Below are 21618 nucleotides of genomic sequence, written 5' to 3' on the forward strand. Positions count from 1 at the left end.
TAAAATCTGCGAATCGAAAAAATAATTTCTTATTCCAGAGACATATCATAATGGGGATGTTACGACTAAACCTTGGAGAAGATGTTTGTTCACTTACCTTTCCAAATTTCGAAATGTCTAGGCACTCATCACTGTTGTTCCAACAAGGTTCTGCATCTTTGAATCCAATGCTGTATGGCTTTCGCCGGACGTACATCTGTTGCACGAAATAGTAAGATTTAACCATCAAGAAACTTGAGTACGTAATAAAAACAAAGAAAACAACAGTGGAACAGCCATACCATGAAATAAGGGGTGATGATGCGTACTATATTGCTCGTTGGCTTGCTCTGGATGTAATCGAAAAAATCACACATTGTCTGGTTGCACAAATTTACGAACTTCAAAACATACAAACCAGAACGACCTGGAAATTGATAGTGGTTCAATACTTACAAAATTACTGATAGTGTTCCCAACTGCAAATTCTTCTTGCATCTGCTCGATGTCATCTACGCACTCGTCAGGGCGTTGCTGCCCAACCTTGCCTGTGGATGTTGAACTGTGTGCACCACGAATCATGGGTATTCAGGATTCGACATTGAAATTATTGTCTACAGTAAACAACAATAGTCCAAATACGACATGAAAAGGCAAATGTTGACTAAACAACTCAGGCGTTTCAAAAAATATACGTCTTAAGCGCTAATGCTGGTACTGTGGATGCGGTTGTGTTCTTCTTAGGTGCCGTGTCTGGCCGTTTTGCTCCCATAGTCCTCTCCGTTGCCGTTGTGCCTGGTCGTTTTGCTCTCATCGCCCTCTCCATTGGCGTTGTGCCTGGTCGTTTTGCTCCCACCGTCCTCTCTGTTGCCCTGTGCCCGGTCGTAGTGCTCCCATCATCTTTGGCGCCGTGTCGGGTCGTATTGGCCCCGTAGTCGTCTTCTTGGACGCCATGGCTGGTCGTACTGCTTCGATTGTCCCCTTCTTGGCGCCATGCCTGGACGGAGATATCGATGGCACCTTTGCAACGCAGATACGGAAACGCCGTCCTCAGTCAAATACAAAGGTAAAGTCCTTTAACGTCCCGCCCTTTTTCGAAAACAGTCCGCTAATTAAATGCGTTTTAAATAAATAAAAATACGTTGTTTCACATGCCGCCCTTTTTTCGATACCGGCCGCCAAATTAAATGATTGCTTTCGAAGTATTTAAAAATACCGATCTCCACAAATCACCCTTTTTTGATACAAATAATTAATAATACGTCGTCTCACATGCCGGACATTTTCGGAAAACAGCCCGTTAATTAAATGATTGCGTTTTAAATAAAAAAAATACGTCTGCCGCCCTATTTTCGATAGACGCCGCCAAATTAAATGATTGCTTTCGAAAAATTTAAAAATACGTCTTTCCACAAACCACCCTTTTTTCGATAGAAATAATTAAAAATACGTCGTCTCACATGCCAGACTTTTTCGAAAACACCCCCAAAATTTAATTATTAACTTTTAAATAATAAAAACCGCGTCGTTTGTCGGTCGCATTATAACAAGCTTTTGGGTATGAATAATCTTTCACGATTATTCTATTGATTATCGTATATGGATACATCGATATATTCACGCAACGACAAATCCTTTTCTTGTCGCTATTGACTGTTATCATTTACGCCGTCAGAACTCGTTAAATTATTGTTCAAGTCTTACATCGCCAATCCTTATTGCGATATTCTTTCGAGGCGGAGACAAATACAGTGATTGCTAAACAGAAATGATATATCTTAGCGATGCTAGAGAGGTTAGGCAATGCCACGATTTTTGAACAAACATCTATTTTCGATTGAAGTTTATTTATTTCAGAGATCCACAGACGAAAAGATGTAATAAAAAAGAATTAAACAATAAAAGAATGTCACGTTACTACAACTCATTATACAATTACAACAAAAACCTAGCGTGATAAAAATGAAAAACTACGATTTATTCCGAGGCACTTGACGAATCAGATGAAATATCATAGAATTGTCTCTCACTTTTTATTTGTGCACTGTCTATCCTGCGTGGCATCTTTGTTGCGAGACCTTTATTAAGTAAACTGGTCATCATCTCTACCACTGAGTTCAATTGAATCCCCATAGTGCTTACTTCTGCCCTTAATTTCTTATTCTCCCTCTCCACAACTTCGAACCTTGCGGCAGAGACAATGTTCTCTTTTAGTGCAAGTGTTCGTTGTTCCTCGCGATTTGTTACTGAGGGACCAGTCGTAGTAACCGGAGAGACACGACGTTTTGGTTGTAGAGGTTGGGCTGCAACATGAGAAGGGGCAGTTGGGAGGCATGGGTAAACAATTTTTTCAATCTTCTGATTTCGCCGCATTGGTTCCCAATACCTTTCGAAATAGAAGGGATTAAATTGTCGTCCTTCATGTGGTTTCGAAATAGAAGGGATCAAACCACCTGAGTTCCAATTTAATAATTCGTCCCTGTAGCGATTGAGCCAATTAACGTTCCTGCCACCACCACTATTCATCTTCCTTCTCACTTCCAAAGGCTTATTTGGGATAGACTGCCCCAAGCCAGATTGTAGAAGAACTCGACTACCTTGCTGCAACTCGGCTTCAAAATTGCAGAATAGCCACAAATCGCGGTAAGCCAATCTAGCAGCCACCGCAACAACGTCTTCATCATCGTCCTCCCCATCTCTATAAGGTTTCCACAAAACCTGTACATTGGTAATTCTTTTTAATAAAGAATGACAAATATATTAACATTTATTTACGCATGATATGGCAACAATGATATGTACTACGGAAGACAATCCTGCAGCGATGGATACTTAAGAATGCTGAACATTACAACGATTTATAATACTCAATGGTAAATGCTGTCGCGATTGTAAACAATTTTAGAACGTTTACCTCGTTTAGTTGCAGCCCATCTAAAATGGACTTAGCATTATAAACTGCGACATTTATTCTAGCCCAACGACCGATCTTTGGAAAACCACAAATCGGAGGGCCACAACGAGGACGCAATGGGATAATATGTTCCAACGCCCAGGCTTAACAAAAACAATATTATTAGTAACACCACAACCTGCAATGAGATTGTTCTACAATTACTAAGTATGTAATCAACAAATACCTGAACAAATGGCTAAAATCCACCAACTGTTTTCGTACCGTTACTCGCACGGTGGAGTTGACTGTACAAGTGTGTGAGCATAGCGGCACCCCAGGCATAGTTGTCTACTTCGTCTAAGTCTGTCAGGTACTGCAGCCACATGGAACTTATTCTCGAACCAGAACAATCGAAAAATAATGTAAGACCAAAAAAATATAGAAGAAAGCCGCGCAACTCTTGGTCAGCTATTTCAGATGCACAAGTAGCGGAGTGGTCTTCCCATTTATTACGAAAAAATGAGACCTTCATTGATGTGGAATTTATTCCACCAGAAATACATTGACTCCATTCGTCCATCGACATTCCTAACAGGGCCGTGCATTTCTCCCTTGCCTTATAGTTTGAATGCCGTAACAGGACAGCACTGCCATCGCACTTAAGGCCAGTGATCCTCACCACATCTTCTAGAGTCATGGTGATCTCAAAAGAATCAAACTGGAATGTGTTTGTCTTATCATTCCATTTATTTACCAGGTGGGTCATGGTATTCCAGCAAGTTTCAAAATATTGTTGGTCCAAAAGGCCACCGAAGTGCATATTTCGTAATCGGTCCTTCTGATATGCACTCAGCTGACCATACCACGACAGAACTACAGGCCATTGACACCGACCTCCGAGCTTTTCACCTACTGCTCTACTTCTCCTGTGAACTCCCTGTAACACAAAATAACATATTATTCCTACCAATTGTAATTTAGTTCCATTTGTACTTATAAATACTATTCTACTAACTGCTATAAATAATATTGGTTGCAGACAGACTATCACAGTAATCGCTATACAAATTAATACCTAACACAGTAATCGCTATACAAATTAATACCTAACACAGTAATCGCTATACCAAAATTGCTAAACATGTTATTAAATCTTCACAGACAGAACAAATATATTTACCTTGGCTGCTATTTTCTGCTGTTTTCCATCCAACCTGGGACTTTCTGGTGGGTCCACTGCCTCCAATTGCATTTCAATCTCCATCTTTACCGGCTCCACCATCACATGCCTTTCTCTCGCCTTCCTTTTCTCACTCTCCTTCTCCATCCTTTCTCTATCCTTCCTTTTCTCATCCTCCTTCTCCTTCCTTTCTCTCTCCCTTTTCTCCGCCTCCTTCTTCTGCTTCCTTTCTCTCTCCCTATTCTCCTCCTCCTTCTCCTTCCTTTCTCTCTCCCTATTCTCCTCCTCCTTCTCCTTCCTTTCTCTCTCCCTTTTCTCCTCTTCCTTCCTCTGCTTCCTTTCTCTCTCCCTTTTCTCCTCCTGCATCCTTTCTCTCTCCTTTTTCGCCTCCTCCTCCTTCTTCTTCCTTTCTCTCTGCTTTTTCTCCTCATCCTTCTGCTTCATTTCTCTCTCCCTTTTCGCCTCTTCCTTCTGCTTCTTTCTTAACCTTTCCTGCAATTCCTCATCCTGCTTCTTCCATTCCCTTTCCTTTTCTTCCTCCTCCTTCTCCTTCCGCCGCCTTTCTTTCTCTTCCAGTTCTTGTTTTCTTCTTTCCTGGAATTCTTCCTCCTGCTTCTTCCTTTCTCTTTCCTTTTCTTCTTCCTCCTCCTTCTCCTTCCGTTGCCTTTCCTTCTTTTCCTCATTCTCCTTCTCCTGCCTTTGCATTTCCTTAGCTTCCTCAAACTCCTTCTCCCTCATCCGCCTTTCCTTTTCTTCCTCATACTGAGGAATATTCTGTTCCTTCTTTTCCTCCTCCTTATTCATTTGCCTTCGCCTCTCCTCCTCCTTCTTCAGTAGCCATGCCTTCTTAAACATTGCACTGCGCTCCAAGCCCCTCCTCTTACATTCTGGCGCAGTTTCATCCATTAAATATCTATCATAACTTTGAAACTCCTCTTCATTCTTCTTCCTCTTTTCCCTCAACAGTGCCTCAATCCTCAGCCTTCTTTTCAAATTCTCAGCAATATTTCTTGCCTTTGCCTTCTCTTCGTCATCCTTGTTCTGCATCTTTCGTTCTTTAGAGTTCTTCCTTTGGTCCGCAACCTCGATATCTGATGGATAATCCTCCGCATAATACGATTCCAAGGCTTTTTCCCTGTCTTCATCGTTCTCAATCTTAAGTATATTTTGGTATCTTTCAAAAACCTTAGATAGATGGGACTGGCGGATCACTTCTCTAATAGACAACCCATAGAACGATGGGGTATCTCTAATCTGATGAGGCGCATACATTGTTAACCTGCACAACACATTACACGATCATCATGATTAGAAATCGTCGGAATATTTGGGTTCATAAGAAACAAATCGTTGTATAAGAAGCAATCTTCAGATTGAAGAAACACATCGTTACACGAAACTCACCTAAACGATGGGAATTTGGATATTCCAACTGTAGAGTAAGTAGTGGTAAGACGGAAACAGATGCTCTGGAACAAAGGGAAAGGATGCTTCGACGACTCCAGATGAAAGCAAAGAATCTTCGGTAGAGTGCTTAGAGCGAGAATGAATTGTTTCGAACTATTTGAATCCTACAACATAACGCTTGTTACATACGCAAACTCTGCGGAACGTTTTGGCGCGATAACGATGGAGGGCAGTTTTGTCCTTTTCACGAACCAACGGTTCAGTTTTCTAGAAGGAGGGCATTTATGTCCGTTCGAGGAAGATGAAGCGAATGGCGGTAAAGGGTACTTAAGTCTTTATTGCGGCATCAAATTACGATGCAGTATGATGCGGACTGTCATCGGGAACCATGCCGGTCTCGATCGTATACGTGGCGCTATTTGGAAGCCCCAAACATGAGATCTCAGTACCGGCCCTGTTCGAGGGGGGACATATAACCTGCTTTGCATTAGCAGACAGAGCCTGTGCACGCTCTACAACGCCTGTGCCTATGTGTGCCGTGAACTCTGTGCACTTGCGTGCGCTAAATGCACTGCACCTGCATACAATGCATCACCTCCACACTTGCGCCTGCATGCATCGCGTCACCTCTGATGCGACCCGCAGAGAACTCATGCAAATCTGAGTTAGCTGGGTGTCTCAGTTGGAGCTGCCACGCCAGTCGCAGCAACAACGGAAGGCCAGACTCGCCAGCATGGAATTCGGTAGATTGTACAGTTTTTTGTTGAGCTGACACTTCAGTAGTGACTCAGCCAGTCACTTGAACGGTTGAGAAAAGGCCACCTTAGCAGTGTCCAAATGCAGTGAACAGGAGCCTTGGGCGCCCTCTTCAATTGAACGAATCCAGTGTATGTGCGCCAGGTCAGCTGAACAGGTTCAGTGCATTTGACTTTAGCTGAATGGGACCACTTCAGCAGTTACAATACAACCATGGTTTTCATTTCTGGTTTTAGGTTTTTGGCAGCCTATAAATAAGGCTTGCGTAATGCATTATGTAACTTTTGATCTTTGAAATATTGAAAAAGACTTCGGTCTTTGGAGAGATTTCCTGTCTTGATGCCTTTATGCATTCGATTCTCTAGCTTTGGGGAAATTTGGGAATTGATGTCTGCATCATTCCTTGGGCCAATTCAAGTCAGTTTAAGGTTGATTGAGTTAGAATTATGCTAGATCCAGTGCTTTGAGCCTAGATTCGACGATCACACATCCATCGAGATAGCGGATTCCTTTGGAGCTTCAAGTTGCTGAGAAGATGACAAGATCGCCTGCCTCACTTCGAGTAATCAGTGAGTGTTGATCTTCTCTCATTCGTTTCTAGTTTGATCTGACCAAATCATTCACTACCGGTTCATTTACTTGTGCCGCACCTATCGGATCGTCGTCTTTAACTGCACCACGTGAGGAACACTTCGGAGGCTTTAAGAGATCTTTCATAATTTCTTTTAGGCTGAGGGAGCTTTTCCGGCTGATGATCGTCTTCTGCCAAAAGCAAAAAAGGCCGATCGACTTGAGTCGGCACAACAACAGTTGATCCTTCATAGGTCCCAGGATCGGGACGTTCCTCTGTCTTGACGCATCTCCTGTCGAAAGTGTCAAGGCATCGGTGCCTCAGCCTCGCACACGCCCAGCTCTTGCCTCCTACACGCACCGCAGCTCCTGCCTCCGACACGCACCACATCTTCTACCTCATGCACACACCACAACACATACAATGTCGCCTCTAGCGTGCACTTGCTCCTGTCGCGCAAACCTCCCCGCGTGCACTTGCTCTTGCCATGCAAACCTCCCCGCGCACACTTGTTCCTGCCGCACAAACCTCCCCGCGCACACTTGTTTATGTCGTGCATGTCTCCATCATGCACACGCCGCACTATCGCACACGCCTCCTCCGCATGCCCATCTGCACTACCGTGCATGCCTCCTTCACGCACACAACAACATTGTCACGCATGTCACCTGCGTACGCACAACACTCGTGCCATGCTAGCTTCTCCCATGCGCATCGCCTGCAACACACAGCACCCTGACACACTGCCTACTGCAGTGCGCATTAGCGTAGTTACCTGTAACATGCATCACACGACGCAACACTCAGTGGTGTCTGGTCCGACTGAAGCCTCACAACATAGCGAAGCTGTGAACCTCCCTGCACTCTAGTGTGCAGATTTGTGAGATTGTCCTGCGTGACAGTTTAGACCGAGTAGGCTGATCTCAGCCTAAGCCGACTGTGGCTGAAATTGTGACCAGAATTTATGATAGCTCTTAATTGTATTTTAGTGTTATTTTTGCTAAGCTTGTATCCTAGTATTGAGCGAGACGAAGCTCTTTATTCGCCTTGTAATAGTGTAGAGTGTTAGTGGAAACATCAACACACACGCTCACAAGTGGTGTCGAATACAAGGTCAAAAAGAGAGAGGAGCTAAAAAGAATAGCTCAACAACTCCAAACTTTTGCCTAACGAGATTATAGAAACCTCGAGCAAGGTCCTTGCCTTCCAAAAATGAATCCTAAAACTAAGGTCCCATCACCTCCATGCCTGCGCGCATTGTGTTCAGAGAGTTGCGTGCGCCAATACAAGTAACACCCATGTGTGTTGGGGCTTTGGAGCACCTGTGAGCTCAAACAGCGGATTGCTTAAGCAAACAAGAGAGACAATAGCTAGTGCGGTGTACATATCCTGGCCAGACCACATCATGTGTCAAGCCAAAGGCCAGGATCGAATCCCTCTGTCACATGGGGGCGGTTGTTCTTACGGTAGGGGTCGGCCTAACCCGAGCTTGCCTTTTACAAGATTCAAGGCAGAAGCAATCACAATCGTAACTTTTACTTTATGAAAGTGTTGCACAAAATCTTGAGAAAATAAAAATAAAAATCACATGACTTAGCAAAATGGTCCGAAAATCTTGCGATTGTTGGAAGCTGGGTAACATCGGTGACACTCGAACACACCATTAAAAGAACTTTTACTTAAACAGCCATCTTTTGGTTGGTAATTTTTATAAAACCGATTTTGTGTTTCTGAAAAACATTTTATGACCACCTCTTAAATAAATCTGACTAATAAAGGAATCAACGTGATTACTTGAGGTTATTACCCACCCAATTTCATGATAGGCATACTCCTTGGTGAGTATGAAGAATTTTAAGCGTTTTAACAAACAAAAAAAAACTGCCATTTTCAGCTAGTGATGCGAGGTCTTTCCTTGGCCTATCCTAAAAAAAAAAAACTTTCGGTCGCGAATTTGAAAGTTTTATTACAAAAAGTGCGATTAAAATGTTATTTTAAAAACACTTAGGCAGTTTTTGTAATATCAAGAAACATTTGGGTCTCCAGATGAAACCTTTCCCGTTCTTCTCAAATGAGGTGGTTAGATATTTCTCGCTCTCGCAATCGAAAAAAAGATATTTCTCTATCTTCTGAAAAACTTTTTTTCATCGCGGGCCCCCACTGCACCGTCTCGTTCACTTACACCTCTCTCGCTCCCTGCCGGCGGCCTCCATTTCCGTCCGGCGACTTCCACCGGTTCATCCGGCGGCATTTACCCGTGAGGTCCTTTCTCCGCCGGACGTCTGGTCTCTCTTTCTCTCTCTTTCTTCTCTATTTTAGGGTTTCTTGAGTTTCTTTGGATAATCTTCTCGTGTGTGATTTGTTTCTTGGCGTGTACTTTTACGATCTATTGCACCGACACATGCTGATTTTGTGGGTTGATGTGATACCCGAACCTCGTAGGAATGGAACTTAAATCCATCGGTTCTTGTGTTGTGTTCCACGCTCGATTGTTTCTCCAATTCCTCATCGTCCTTGTATGAGTTGTTTGTTGCTTTGTTACTCTAAGCATCGTCGTAGTCTTCGTGAGGAACAGAGACCAACAATCCTCGATTCAAGCCCATGATATTAAGAAACAGACGAAAGAGTCAAGAAAAAGACAGCCTAAGGCTTCTTTCAAGTTCTCAATAGCAGGGGATGAAGTCAACAGTCCGATTTTGAAGATGTAGACATAATATTCCAACATATTGTGAGATTTTAGAATCTCATGTTTGCTCTTTTTCTTGATAATGTATAACCTGGCCAAAGGGATACCCAATTGTGGAAATCTAGGGTTGCCAAACTCTGGGCAGTAGCGCTACCCCCATTTTGGACCACCATTCACATCCTTACAAGTGAAATCCTGTTATCATATTGTCTCTGAATGGATTTTAAGAATCACACTTTCTTGTAGATCACCATTCACACCCTTACAACTGAAACCTTGCAATACTATCTTCTCAGAATTTATGGGTTTTAAAATCCCACTTTCTTGAAATCACAGTAATTCTGCCTGCGTTTGTTACACGTCCGGGTGTGGGAAGCAGCCTTCGCACTAAGGGAGGTGGGTCTCAGCCACTTTCATACAAATCAGGGCGTTCCATATGAAAGAATGTGGGCCCTTCACCGACTTCCCGCTGGGGCATTTGATTCAGCTCCTGTGGGAAAGAACTCTCCTTTCGCATGAAAGCAGGACTAATCGTGCTTTATTCAAGCACCGAATAGAATGAGTGTTATTTTTCAGAACATGAGATCTTGTTCGTTTATGTTTGTTCTTGATTCCTTCTTCTTTGCTCCACGGCCTTTCACCATGTTGCTTCTCATTGTTGGAATATTATGACTATTTCTCAAACCTGTGATCATAAGTTTTATATCTGTTGTGTCTAATTGCTCCTTCTGGCTAACAAGGTTGTCCAAAAGAGGAAGAAAAAGACAGAGGGAAATGCAGCAAGGGAAATCTGTCGATGAAGAAACGGAGTACAATGTTGAAGATAATGTTCCTGCTGATACTTTTGACTGGGTTAATGTGAGGGATGATGCGATCTTGCAACAGCAGACAGCAATCCAGGCAGAAGAAGCAACTAAGATGCCATTTATTGGTGACAAGGCACGTTCTGAGAAATTCAAAATCTCTTTTCTGCTGTTTTTTTAAGCCTTTTCACCGGCTTTGTTAGCATCAGTCTTGAAGCCTGAATGATAGCGACATTCATTTGGCGTGCCAATTTAGTCATAATCTTTTGGACTTAGAGGGCTTGTAAACGTATTGAAGCTTTCTGGTTTCATTTTTGAGGATCCTTGTTTACCTTAGGTTTATAATTTATTCTATAGTTCATTGTCTCCTCACTCCTTTCATATTACTTTTTCATTTATTGACTTGTATTGTTCTTCAAATTTGTTTTGGTGACTATTTTTCCTTTCCATTCTGTTGCCCCTTTGTTTCAGAATGTTTAAAAGTTTTGCTGCTGTCCCTTCATATGCGTAATGCTCTTTTGATTTTTTTTTCTTTTAATTTCTTGCAGCTTTCTGTCCAAGTAAAGGTTGTTTTACTAAATGGCAATGAGGTTTAAAACTGTTATAAGTTGCACAAAGTTGGGTGATGATTGAAGTAATGATGGATTGCGTGTGGCTGAGTCACATATGTCAATTACATTTGGATTCTGAAATTATGATGTTGACTCAATAAGGAAAAATGATAGAGCTTCAAGGAAATTTAGTGATGGTCTTGACAAAGTATAAGGATGAAGGAGAATGAACAAAAGACCCAAAGAGACACCACAGTATGACTGGTGTGCTGCAATACTTAACCATCACTCAATCAAACACTGCATATGCTATATACTAGGTATGTCAGTTCTGCATGCACCTACTAGATCTCACATGGAAGACTGAAAAGGATTATGAGATATGTAAAGCACACTTTGGTCAAGGTGTCTCTTACTACAAAAGTAATCCAACCAAGCATATGATTCAGTCCTTATATAGAAAGAAAAAACATTTGATTAGATGTGGATGGGTTGATACAAGGAAGTATACAAAAAGGTGTCACACATCCAAGCACCACTGACAGAAATAATTTTGTCAATGATTTGGATAAGTCTCCTGAGTACACTGGGAATAGAAATATGTTACTCCAGTTCCTCTTGTGATAAAAAAGTGCTTTGGTTCTTGCTCACAATCTCAATTTTCATAAGTATAAACATTTCTAGATAGATTGTAATTTTGTTGGAGAAATTAAGAGTTAAAAAAAGTTGACCAAATGTTTATCATTGCACAGTATCAAGTGTTAAATCCTCTTATATAATACTCTAATGGGGAGATATCAATTTTGAAGAGCAAGTTGTACATGTTCCATTCATAGCCACAGCCAGCATAGCAGCACAATGTGACATGAGGATTTCTAGCGAGGTCAGGTGTGAGACACACACATGCAATTCACTGTATCAAGCAAGTAATTGATTTGCATCTGGGTGCTTATACCATCCAACCAATTGAACTGATTCCTGGATTTCATAACCCTATCCAAACACATAGTTACTGCTCAAAGTAGCAGCAAAAAGTTTGAAAGTTCAACTGATAAAAATAAAAGCGAGACATTTGCATCAGATGAGACATGCTCGACTATATACTGTCTGGCAACATAAAATTCAGATAGTAGAGGAAAACTTGAACCTTCAAGAAGTCAATTGAAGGGCTCCATCAGCCAGTTGTGGTCCATGGGGGAAACAGACTGCATAGTCATTATTACCAGATGCAGGATTGACAGTTTGATACTGAGTCCCTATGTGCAGCAACTAGGCTCCAATTAATCCGCTTAGTCGGGCTAGGTACAAGCCTATCACCTTGGCCCATGCACTTAGGTGGTAGGCCCATTTGCAGGGATAGAATTGTCATAATTTTTTGGCTTGACCTGTACCTGTATATATAATCATTCCAATCTATGTTACATGGGTGTGGGTGTGGGTGCGGGGGTGCGGCAAAAAAAAATTATATATATATATATATATATTTTAAGTTTTAACAGTTAACAACATTAACACTAATAAAATAAAAAACAACTATCACAATATTATCAAATCAATTTATCATCATGCATGCAATAAATCAAATTAACAATCTACAATTCTATTCTACATCATAAAAACCAACACCACAATTATAAAAACAATCAAACAAGTAAAGCAGAAAAGAAGTAAATTATACAATATACTAACAACAGAAACAAAAAATGATGAAGTGAAGCAGAAAGCCCCCCCCCCCCCCCCTCCTCCCTGAGCTCCCTGTTGGCAGGGGAGGGGCCGAGCCCCCTCCCTGTCCTCCCTCTTTGTGCAGGGGAGGGGCCGAGCCTCCTCCCTATCCTCCCTCTTTGTGCAGGGAGGGGTCGAGCCCCCTCCCTACACTCTCTGTTGGCAGGGGAGGGACCGAGCCCCCTCCCTACGCCCTCTTTGTGTAGGGGAGGGGTCGAGCCCCTTCCCTGCGCTCCCTGTTGGCAGGGGAGGGGCTGAGCCCCTCCTTGCGCTCTGTGTGTGCAGGGGAGGGGCCGAGCCCCCTCCCTGTTCTCCCTCTTTGTGCAGGGGAGGGGTCGAAAAGGAGAGGAGGAGAGCAGAGGGAGTCGAAGAGGAGAGAGCATACCTGAGGAAGAGAGGTCCGACGGAGCGGTCAACGGCGGCGTCGGGGTCCGACGGAGGTCGATCAACGTCGGCTTCAGGAGGAGAGGTCAGGAGGAGAGGAAGGGAGGATTAGGGCAAAAAAAATTTGCCCTAATCCTTCCCTCCGCAATATATTTCATCGAGCAATTTTTTTTTTTAAAATCTAAAAATTGGACACAAATGACCTTGGGTGTGTTGACCACACCCAGGGTCGGGTTGACCGCACTGGGTGCCGCACCTGCACGCGCATCCGCATCGCATCGACGCGTTTGTGGCACCCGGTTTGCCGAGTCCCTGTGACATAGATTCCAATAGAATGAAACTCGATCATTGGATAGATTGGCGATCAGAACATATATGGATGGAACAAAAAAGGGTTCTAGAAAAACAAGTAATTTATGTTGGGCCTGTATCCTTTTTTTAGGTTGACTAGGATGATTATTCGGTGGAACTTCCAATTGCTTTGGTAGGAAGAAACTATCCTCTTAGCAAATAATTTTTTTCCACTAGTGATCGTGATGTCTTTCCATGGTATCGGGTCTATTTAGTTTCTTTTTTATTTGTTTTGTTACTGTTGATTATGATCACATGTAAGCCTATATTTATTTGTCCTCAATAATGTTAATGTTGACAATGTCTAACCAGTGCCTAATGTTTTCTATATTTGTGCCAGTGTTATTAAAAACATCCCTCAAGATGCAAAAGGCATTTCTCGCCCCAAGGAGAGGCCCCTTGTGCCTTGAGGCGCAAGTAAACGACATAAAATGCCTTAGGCGTATGCCTCATATGCTATGAGGCGTACACCTCAGGGTGAGGCGCACCGCTTTTTATTATCAGGTCAAGTGGGGGTCAAAGCCCCCATTTGACCCAATTTTGGGGACAAAGAGAGGGAGGCCCTGACCCTAATTAGGGTCGGGGCCTCTCTTGCTCTCCCTCTCTTTCTCTCTTGCTGCAGTCTCCCTCTCTCTCTCTGTCGTCTCTCGTTCTCCCTCTCTCTCTCGCCTTTCGCTCTCCCTCTCCCTCTCCCTCTCTTTCTCAGTCTCTCTCGCTCTCTCTTTCTCTCTCGTCTCTTGCTCTCCCTATCTTTTTCTCTCCCTCTTCCTCTCTCTATGTATCTCGCTCTTCCTCTCTCTCTCTCTCTGCCGAAAGGAAGAAGAAGAAGATAAAGAAGAAGGGTGTTCTCTCCCTCTCTTTCTGTTTGCCGATAGGTACTCTCGGTTTCTTATTCAGTTTTTTTGCATTTTTTGTCTTAGTTATTTTTTTTTATTTCTACCAACACCAAGGAGTAAGAAGAAGACTGTTCTCTCCTTCTCTCTCCCCATAGGTAATCTCTTTTTGTCTCTTGGTTCTATTGTTTTTTTTTGCATTCTTTTTTATATTAGTCATTTTTTTTAATGTTAGCCTTTTTTTTATTTCTATCAACACTGGTTCTGTACTCTCTTTTGTTTAGATAAGATTGCATTTTTTTTGTCCCTGCATGCACATTTATATGAAGGCTGTAATCCAGGAATACAAATACATTAACATTTGGCTATTAAATTGTTAATGCTTATATGCATTTTCTGATGATGACATGATGTTAAGAAATTTTATTGTTAGAGATTTTATTATTTATTTTTTATTGAATGCTCATATTTTATTTCTTAGATACTTACATAGATCAAGTTGTTGCATTAATGTCACATTTTTCGATATTTATTTGAGATTTTCTATTTCTTATTGGTTGTTGCTTCACCAATAAAGCATTTCTTCTATTTATTTATTTTTTAGATATTTTTTAAAAGTTTTTTAAGTTAATGCTTTGGTTATTGGTGGAGCGCATCGCCATGCGCCTCAATTTCTTTTCACAACATTGATTTATGTAAATGATTTTAGGTTATGCAAAAATAAACATTTATGGAGATGAATGTTGCTCATGCAGGAACCAATCTCAGCTTTAGCAGCAGAGTACGAATTTGGCAGCCCTGTCCTACAGGCCAAGATCAAGGTATAATATCATCATGTCTGAAACTTACAACAGAGATCCTAGTGCTGTTTACATCATAAAAAATGGGTAAACTTATCCTTGAAAAAAAAAATTCCCTAACCATGGGCTTGAGAAAGGGTGATAGCTTTTGAGGTTGATTTCTAGGTAAGATTGTATAACAGAAAATTTTAGAAATTTCAGAACCTTTGATTTTTGGAACCTTGTAAAATCCTATGTACACATAAAAAAAGTTTGCCCCAAGAATATGTTTTCAACCATGGAGATCTCATCCATATGGTCAGGTTTGCCAAAAAACAGATTTAACAAACAGATTTTTAAAGAGAGGACAAGGGGTGGACCATTTAGTGTGTGGTGTGTGTGTATATGTATATATACTTTTGTGTGTGTGTGCGTGCTTCTACATGTATCTCTATCTTAGATCGGCATTCTGAACAAGCTTACATGCTCTAGTTGCTTGGTGAGAAATATGCTGCAATTAGACGGACAAGAGGAGATGGAAATTGCTTCTATCGATGCTTTATGTTCTCATATCTGGTAATGGTGATCCCTGAAGTTTTTCATCATGTCTCAGTTATTTATGATTTACTTCTCCTTTTCCATCTAATATGCGGGAGGGTAGTGGGGATGATGCTCTGTTATCAGCTAACAAGAAATGTTGAGGTTACGGATTAGGCGCATATTTTGGAAACACAAGACATCAATGAGGTTGATCGTGTTAAAAAGAAAATTGAGCAATGTAAGAAGACTCTTCTGGGGTTAGGGTACACAGAGTTTACCTTTGAGGATTTCTTTGAGGTATTGTTTTTCTATTTGTTGAAGTAAAAATAATGGCAAACTACTGCTTTTCTTCTTAATTTCTCTTTCACAGATATGCATGGTCTTTAGTGGGTATTTTCTTCAGTTTAATGCCATATTTCCATTTGAGATTATAACCATCTTTTTATTATGTTTTGTTTTATCAGCTTTTCATTGAGCAGCTGGATAGTGTTATTGCAGGAAAAGGGACCTCCATAAGGTATTTTGCTCATTTCCTTTATTTGCTTCCATGCGTCGATCTATTCTACAATGTGGAAACAACAAGTTGGCTGTTTAAGTGCCCTTTTTCCAGAGTGTGTTTCAATGGTATTTGTTTCTTTTCAAGAGTATAAAGAATGAAGCCAATGAATTACCACACACTAATGGTGCAACCCTGTGGGTTCATCATTGGCATGACTAAGTATAGGTCATGGTCCAGGTACACTATCTTATACCAAACTAAGTTTGATCTAACCCAAGCACCTGGTCTCGAACAGTTCTTCACAGAGTACCTGATCCTTGTTTATATGAGTTCTCGTAAAATATAACAGTGTATAAAATGTATGCTTAATGAGATTATTGCCTTTCATCAATTATTACCTTCTTATCATGCAGTTTGTTTCCTGTCTAACACTGACAGTTACCTTGAATGCAGCCATGATGAGCTTGTAAAGAGGAGCTGTGATCCTTATGTTTCTGAATATGGTAAGACAAACAGATACTCGAGTTATAGACATCATTTGAAGGGTGATTTATGTGACGGAGTTTCTTGGTTAGTTGTGATGTTCTTCAGATTTGTCACATCGGGTGAAATACGTCAACGTTCCGAGTTTTTTGAACCTTTTGTGATGGGTTTAACCAATGGTACGGTGGATCAGGTGTGTTTGGCATTATCTGTTTCTCTCTGTTTTAATTAGAAAAGAGATGCAATGATGTTTCATTTGTCAGCTGTCTTTCTTATGCATGCAAATTTTCAGGTTAAAATGTTAGGATATTACAAACATGAACATCTCTTTTCCATTAAATCAATTGTATGCTGTTTTTTTGCATATTTTGGAAACATGTTATCTTTTCCGTGATTATCCAGGGGAACCCCATATATTGGTATTTATTATTCAATGAAAAAACAATGTTATGCCTTTGAAATATGCAGGGTTCTGAGTATGAGTTGGACAATCATCAACAATTTGTTTCTTGTTTAAAGTAGAATGAATTCTATATTTTTCACTTAGAATTGACCTCTCTCTCTCTATATATATATATAAGAGCTTGGAGATTGGAGGAGAATAAGAGGTTAGCAACGAACGAATGCTTTCCAAGCGAGTCTAGGTTTTGTGAGCTACCTCAGTAAAGAGGCAAGCCTGTATAAAGGGACGGCTCATGTAAAAGAAGAATCATCACTCGCAGTTAGAGCTTCTGTAGCACACTCAGTGTAAAATGTGTGGTGTCAGCTCGCTTCACAGTTGTAGTCTATATATATGTGTGCTTGCTACACTCAAATGTACCTACAATCTAGCTGGGATGTCACAATGCAAGTTGTTTTAACTCAATCTCACCTTGTAGATGTGTTCGGTGTGGTCAATGTAGTGGGAATCAACCCTTTGGATTGTGTTTTTTCGATGAAAAAACATGTTTTTATGAGCCAAGAAAATTGTTGCATTTGCAACTGTTGATTTTTGCATCACTGGAAGAACCTGTACACATGTCAAATTCTGGTGATCCAAGGGGTAATTCCTACCAAACAGCGCATGTAGATTACATCTATGGGGTTTAGATTTACCCACAAAAGAAAAGGGCATTGCTATGTTGATTGTAGCAAACATGTTTTTCTGATTTAAATATTCAAGGGGAGGTGAAAGAAAAGAACAAAGTAGGTGAAATGGCCAAGGAGTGGAACGGCAGCTCGAGTGAAGAAGTGTAGGGGGGGGATACATACGGGGAGGTGAAATAGAGAGAGTGATGCCCTCGTCATAAATATTCAAGCATCCAAAAATTGTATTTTTTCATAAAAAATACGTGATCCAACAGTTGGTTCCTAGCAAATTCACCACGCTGAACACATCTACATGGTTGGATTTGCAAAAAAAGTGTTGGAAACACATTGTTCATAGTTCTCATATTCTAGTGGCCCTATATATATAGGGTTAATCTATTAAACTAGTTGTGTTTAACATTAGATGAATTCAACCTTAATAAAATGACAAATACTCTTGAAAGAATGATATTTTTTAAAATGCAAGGTTGTTTTTTTGGGCATTATAGGTGTTTTGAACTTGGAGGGAATTGAAAATTCAGCACCTTTTCCAAAAAAGTAACTTTATAAAGCTATCAAAGTTACCTTTTTGACTTCAAAAGCAACGTTGCATTTGAAAAAAATGCTATTATTTTAAGAGTGTTTTAGTCATTTTCATAGGTTGAATCCATCTAATGTTAAATACAACAAGTTTAATGTTAGGTTAACCCATATATATATATATATAATATTTCAAGTGACTAAGCATGCTTTCAGGATTTACCTTTAACGATACAAGTGACTATTATATATATATATATTTCAATTATTCATAACATATTCAGTATAACCAACAAAATATGCTTTCAACCTTTCATGGAAGCACAATAACAAATACATATATAAATACCATATTACATAATTTATAATACTAAGCATGCTTTCAGGATTTTATAGAAAAATTCATCTGAAACACAGACTTATATAAAAAACATAATCAATTAAAATTAACTGTGCATGCTTTCAACGTTTCACAGAAAAAATCCCCAAAGCAAAGTAGCACACACACACACACACATATATATATATGTACATATATAATAACTAAGTATGTTTTCATGATTTCACAGAACAAATCACACACACACACACACACACACACACACATATATATATATATAATAAATGGCTAAACTGCCCTCGTGCCTAGGCGGAGGCAGCTTAGTCACCGACTAGGTGCTTAGTCGGAAAAATTGGTATCTTTTAAGGTACCCACCTAGGCATTGCAAAGCCTAGGTGTTTTACTTAGCCTGACCGACTAGTCGGCGCCTAGTCGGGGTTTTTGACTGCATAGCTTGCCACCGGTAAATGGCTTGCCAGCCATTCCCTTTATTTTTTTTTTTGAGTTTACACCATGCAGGCCATTTCCTGGCCAGTGGCAGGTCAGGAAATGGCAGGCCTTAATTTTTTTCATTTTTGGTCACCCGAACATCCCATGTGAGTTGGTTTTTGGCAAACCAGGTTGTTTGAGGCAAAATCTATTTTTTCCCCCTTTAATCTAAACAGGGCCTTAATCTGACCTCTTAGATGTGTTCAACATGTTCAATCTAGTAGGAATCGATACCTGAATCATGTTTTTTTGATGAAAAGCATGTGTTTATGAGTTAGGAAAAATCGATGAATTGATTATCATTTTTTTTGGATTGCCGGAAAAACCTGTGTGCAGGTCGGATTCCAGCTACACAAAAGCTGGTTCCTACTAATAAAAATATGTAGATCACACCTGTGGTGTTATATGTAAAAAAAAAACACTGTTTGCTAAGTTGATTGTAAATACAATTAGTTGTAGCAAACATTAACCTATATATATATATATATGTAGGCGGAATAAATCATGGTATAGTACCAATCTTATAGCCGTTGGATTCTCTATAATCCTATGGCTATTTTTTGCTTCACATAAAGTTGCTGGTGAGCCAACTCACAAGAAAAAATGGGGAAGATAGCACCCTCTGTGAAAATGGATAAAAGCAGCCTGCTTGGAGTGAGCCATTCTCATATTTTTTTGAGTCGGCTCACCTTCCAATCTTCCATAAAGTTGTTGTCCACCTTGGACAACTTTATGTGAAGCAAAAATAGCCAATGGATTATAGAGAATCCAACGGCTATAAGATTAGTGTCACCCTATTATAGTGGTACCGTGCCACCATATATATATATATATATTATTGACTGTTGGGTACTCGCTTTCTGTGGTCATTCTTGTGCTTTACTCCTCTTTCTGACTGCCTTTATCCACTTGAATTCTGGCATCAGTTCTGCAAGACATCGGTGGAGCCAATGGGGGAGGAGAGTGACCATGTCCACATCATTGCATTGTCAGATACATTGGGTGTACCAATCCGTGTTGTCTATCTTGACCGTAGCTCTTGTGATTCTGGCAATCTTACTGTAAATCACCATGACTTTATCCCCTCAGGTGATAGTTCACAGGTGGGTGCTGAGCCAATAGTCACAATGCTGTACCGACCAGGTCACTATGACATTCTTTACAGCAAGTGAATTCTGCCACACCAACTGGTAAGCACCCGCCTTCTTGTTTCTGCCTCACGGACCCAATATACCTTTCAGCATGGTCATCACTTGGCTATCTGCTGATACGCACTAAGATATGCTAATATACTAGCTATGATTAAATGGTACAGTGATGACTGTCCTGCCTATTTGATCGGTCCATTGGTTCTTTCAAGTCCATTTGGCCTTGATGTGATGATATTGGTAAATTGTGTGAATGCTGGAGATATCCCATTTATTCTTCCTGATTTCTAGTTTTACTGATTCAGAATCATGTGATGCCATGCAGGGAAATCAAGAGGCCAAAAAACAGTAGAACGTGCATGCTTTATGAACTTTTCTTTGCTTTGATGTGAAGTTGTACAATCTTTTATGAATTTTCCATATATCAATGGTCCTTTATGGATGTTATTCATAGTGTGTTGGGAAATGTTACTTAAAATGTGCTTAGCCAACTTCCATTGGCCTGCTTATCATGAAAACAAACTGTTTCTGTGTTAACTAAAGTATGGGCCATGAATTTCTAGTAACTTTTTTCTAATAAATTTTCTTGAACTGTAGAGAAATCTCAGGTAAACGTAAAACTAGCAAAGTAATACTCGAAGGGAATATAAATTTGTTAAAAGCAAGAGGAAAGAGCATAATGGGGCTTTTCTTCTCCATTTGTTGCAGATAAAACTAAGGGTTATATGCTCCTTTTGTCAATGGATTGTGTTGCAGATAAATCGAAGGGTTATATGTTCTGTTTGCCAATGAATTGCAATATTTTCACTCTATGATGATCTTATCAGATTTCTTACTGTCGATCAAATATTATATTTTATCATTATTTCTTGCAACAGTAGAACTTTGAAACCATAATTTACATGCCAATTCCGTCAAGGGTTCATCTAGTCTTTGGATGGATTTGTTTGGTTCAAAGCTCATGGAGCAAGCTTCAAGGCCTAGTCTAATCTTTAACATATGCAAAGTCCATTTAAGCTTTACAGTGTGGCGATTTGACATATTGCATGATACTGTAGACTGGAAAAGGTGGAGAAATGTTTTCTGATGCAGAGGCAACATTTATTATTTGCTTAGTGCATTTTTCCGGCCCTATTTAACACTCCACACCTGGGAAGAAGAAAATTAAATGGCTTTGTGGGAAATTTAAATATTACCAAACATGTGACTTGTCTGTGAAAAAATGAATAGGCTTCTAGTAGGGGTCTAAACACTATTTGACGGCTTGAACCAGATCAGAGACCGATACAAACCTTTTCGGGATCAGTTCAAAACCATTTTTGACCAGTTCCTTCCAGTTTCTCACCGGTTCTAAGATGCTAAGACTCTGTTTTCGTAAATATAAGAAGATACAAGGATTTTGGCATACAATTATAGGGTTTATGAGCTTTTGTTCATACTTAGCACTGGTTTATGAGGTTCAGAACCAGTTTAGAGTGTTTTCAAACCAGTTCGGGGTGTTTTTAGACCGATTCTTGCTTGAGGATCTTGAGTTTTACCCATTTAAGATTGACTTTTGTTATTGTTCATGCATTTTATTTATAATTATGCATGCATAAATGAATGTATAATAT

General features: G+C 40.3%; 1 protein-coding gene across 3 annotated transcripts; it reads left to right on the forward strand.

Annotated features, from left to right (window-relative positions):
• Positions 1 to 6515: 6515 nt before the first annotated feature.
• Positions 6516 to 20454, forward strand: LOC149840773 (OVARIAN TUMOR DOMAIN-containing deubiquitinating enzyme 1-like). Of its 3 annotated transcripts, none has more exons than XM_090003318.1 (11): positions 6516 to 6787; positions 6948 to 9074; positions 10216 to 10414; positions 14875 to 14940; positions 15391 to 15474; positions 15613 to 15735; positions 15903 to 15955; positions 16391 to 16440; positions 16513 to 16613; positions 19784 to 20047; positions 20331 to 20454. In XM_090003318.1, exons 3-10 carry the CDS (start codon positions 10250 to 10252, stop codon positions 20027 to 20029), a joined length of 888 nt encoding a protein of 295 aa, XP_089859444.1. In that variant the 5' UTR covers positions 6516 to 6787; positions 6948 to 9074; positions 10216 to 10249; the 3' UTR covers positions 20030 to 20047; positions 20331 to 20454. The 3 variants fall into 3 exon arrangements, with proteins under 3 accessions (XP_089859444.1, XP_089859446.1, XP_089859445.1); XM_090003320.1 differs by having other exon boundaries at positions 6948 to 9046; XM_090003319.1 differs by lacking the exon at positions 6948 to 9074.
• Positions 20455 to 21618: the final 1164 nt, after the last annotated feature.

The sequence above is a fragment of the Nuphar pumila genome, chromosome 4, assembly GCF_984573655.1.
Source record: "Nuphar pumila chromosome 4, dmNupPumi1.hap1.1, whole genome shotgun sequence".
NCBI lineage: Eukaryota > Viridiplantae > Streptophyta > Magnoliopsida > Nymphaeales > Nymphaeaceae > Nuphar > Nuphar pumila.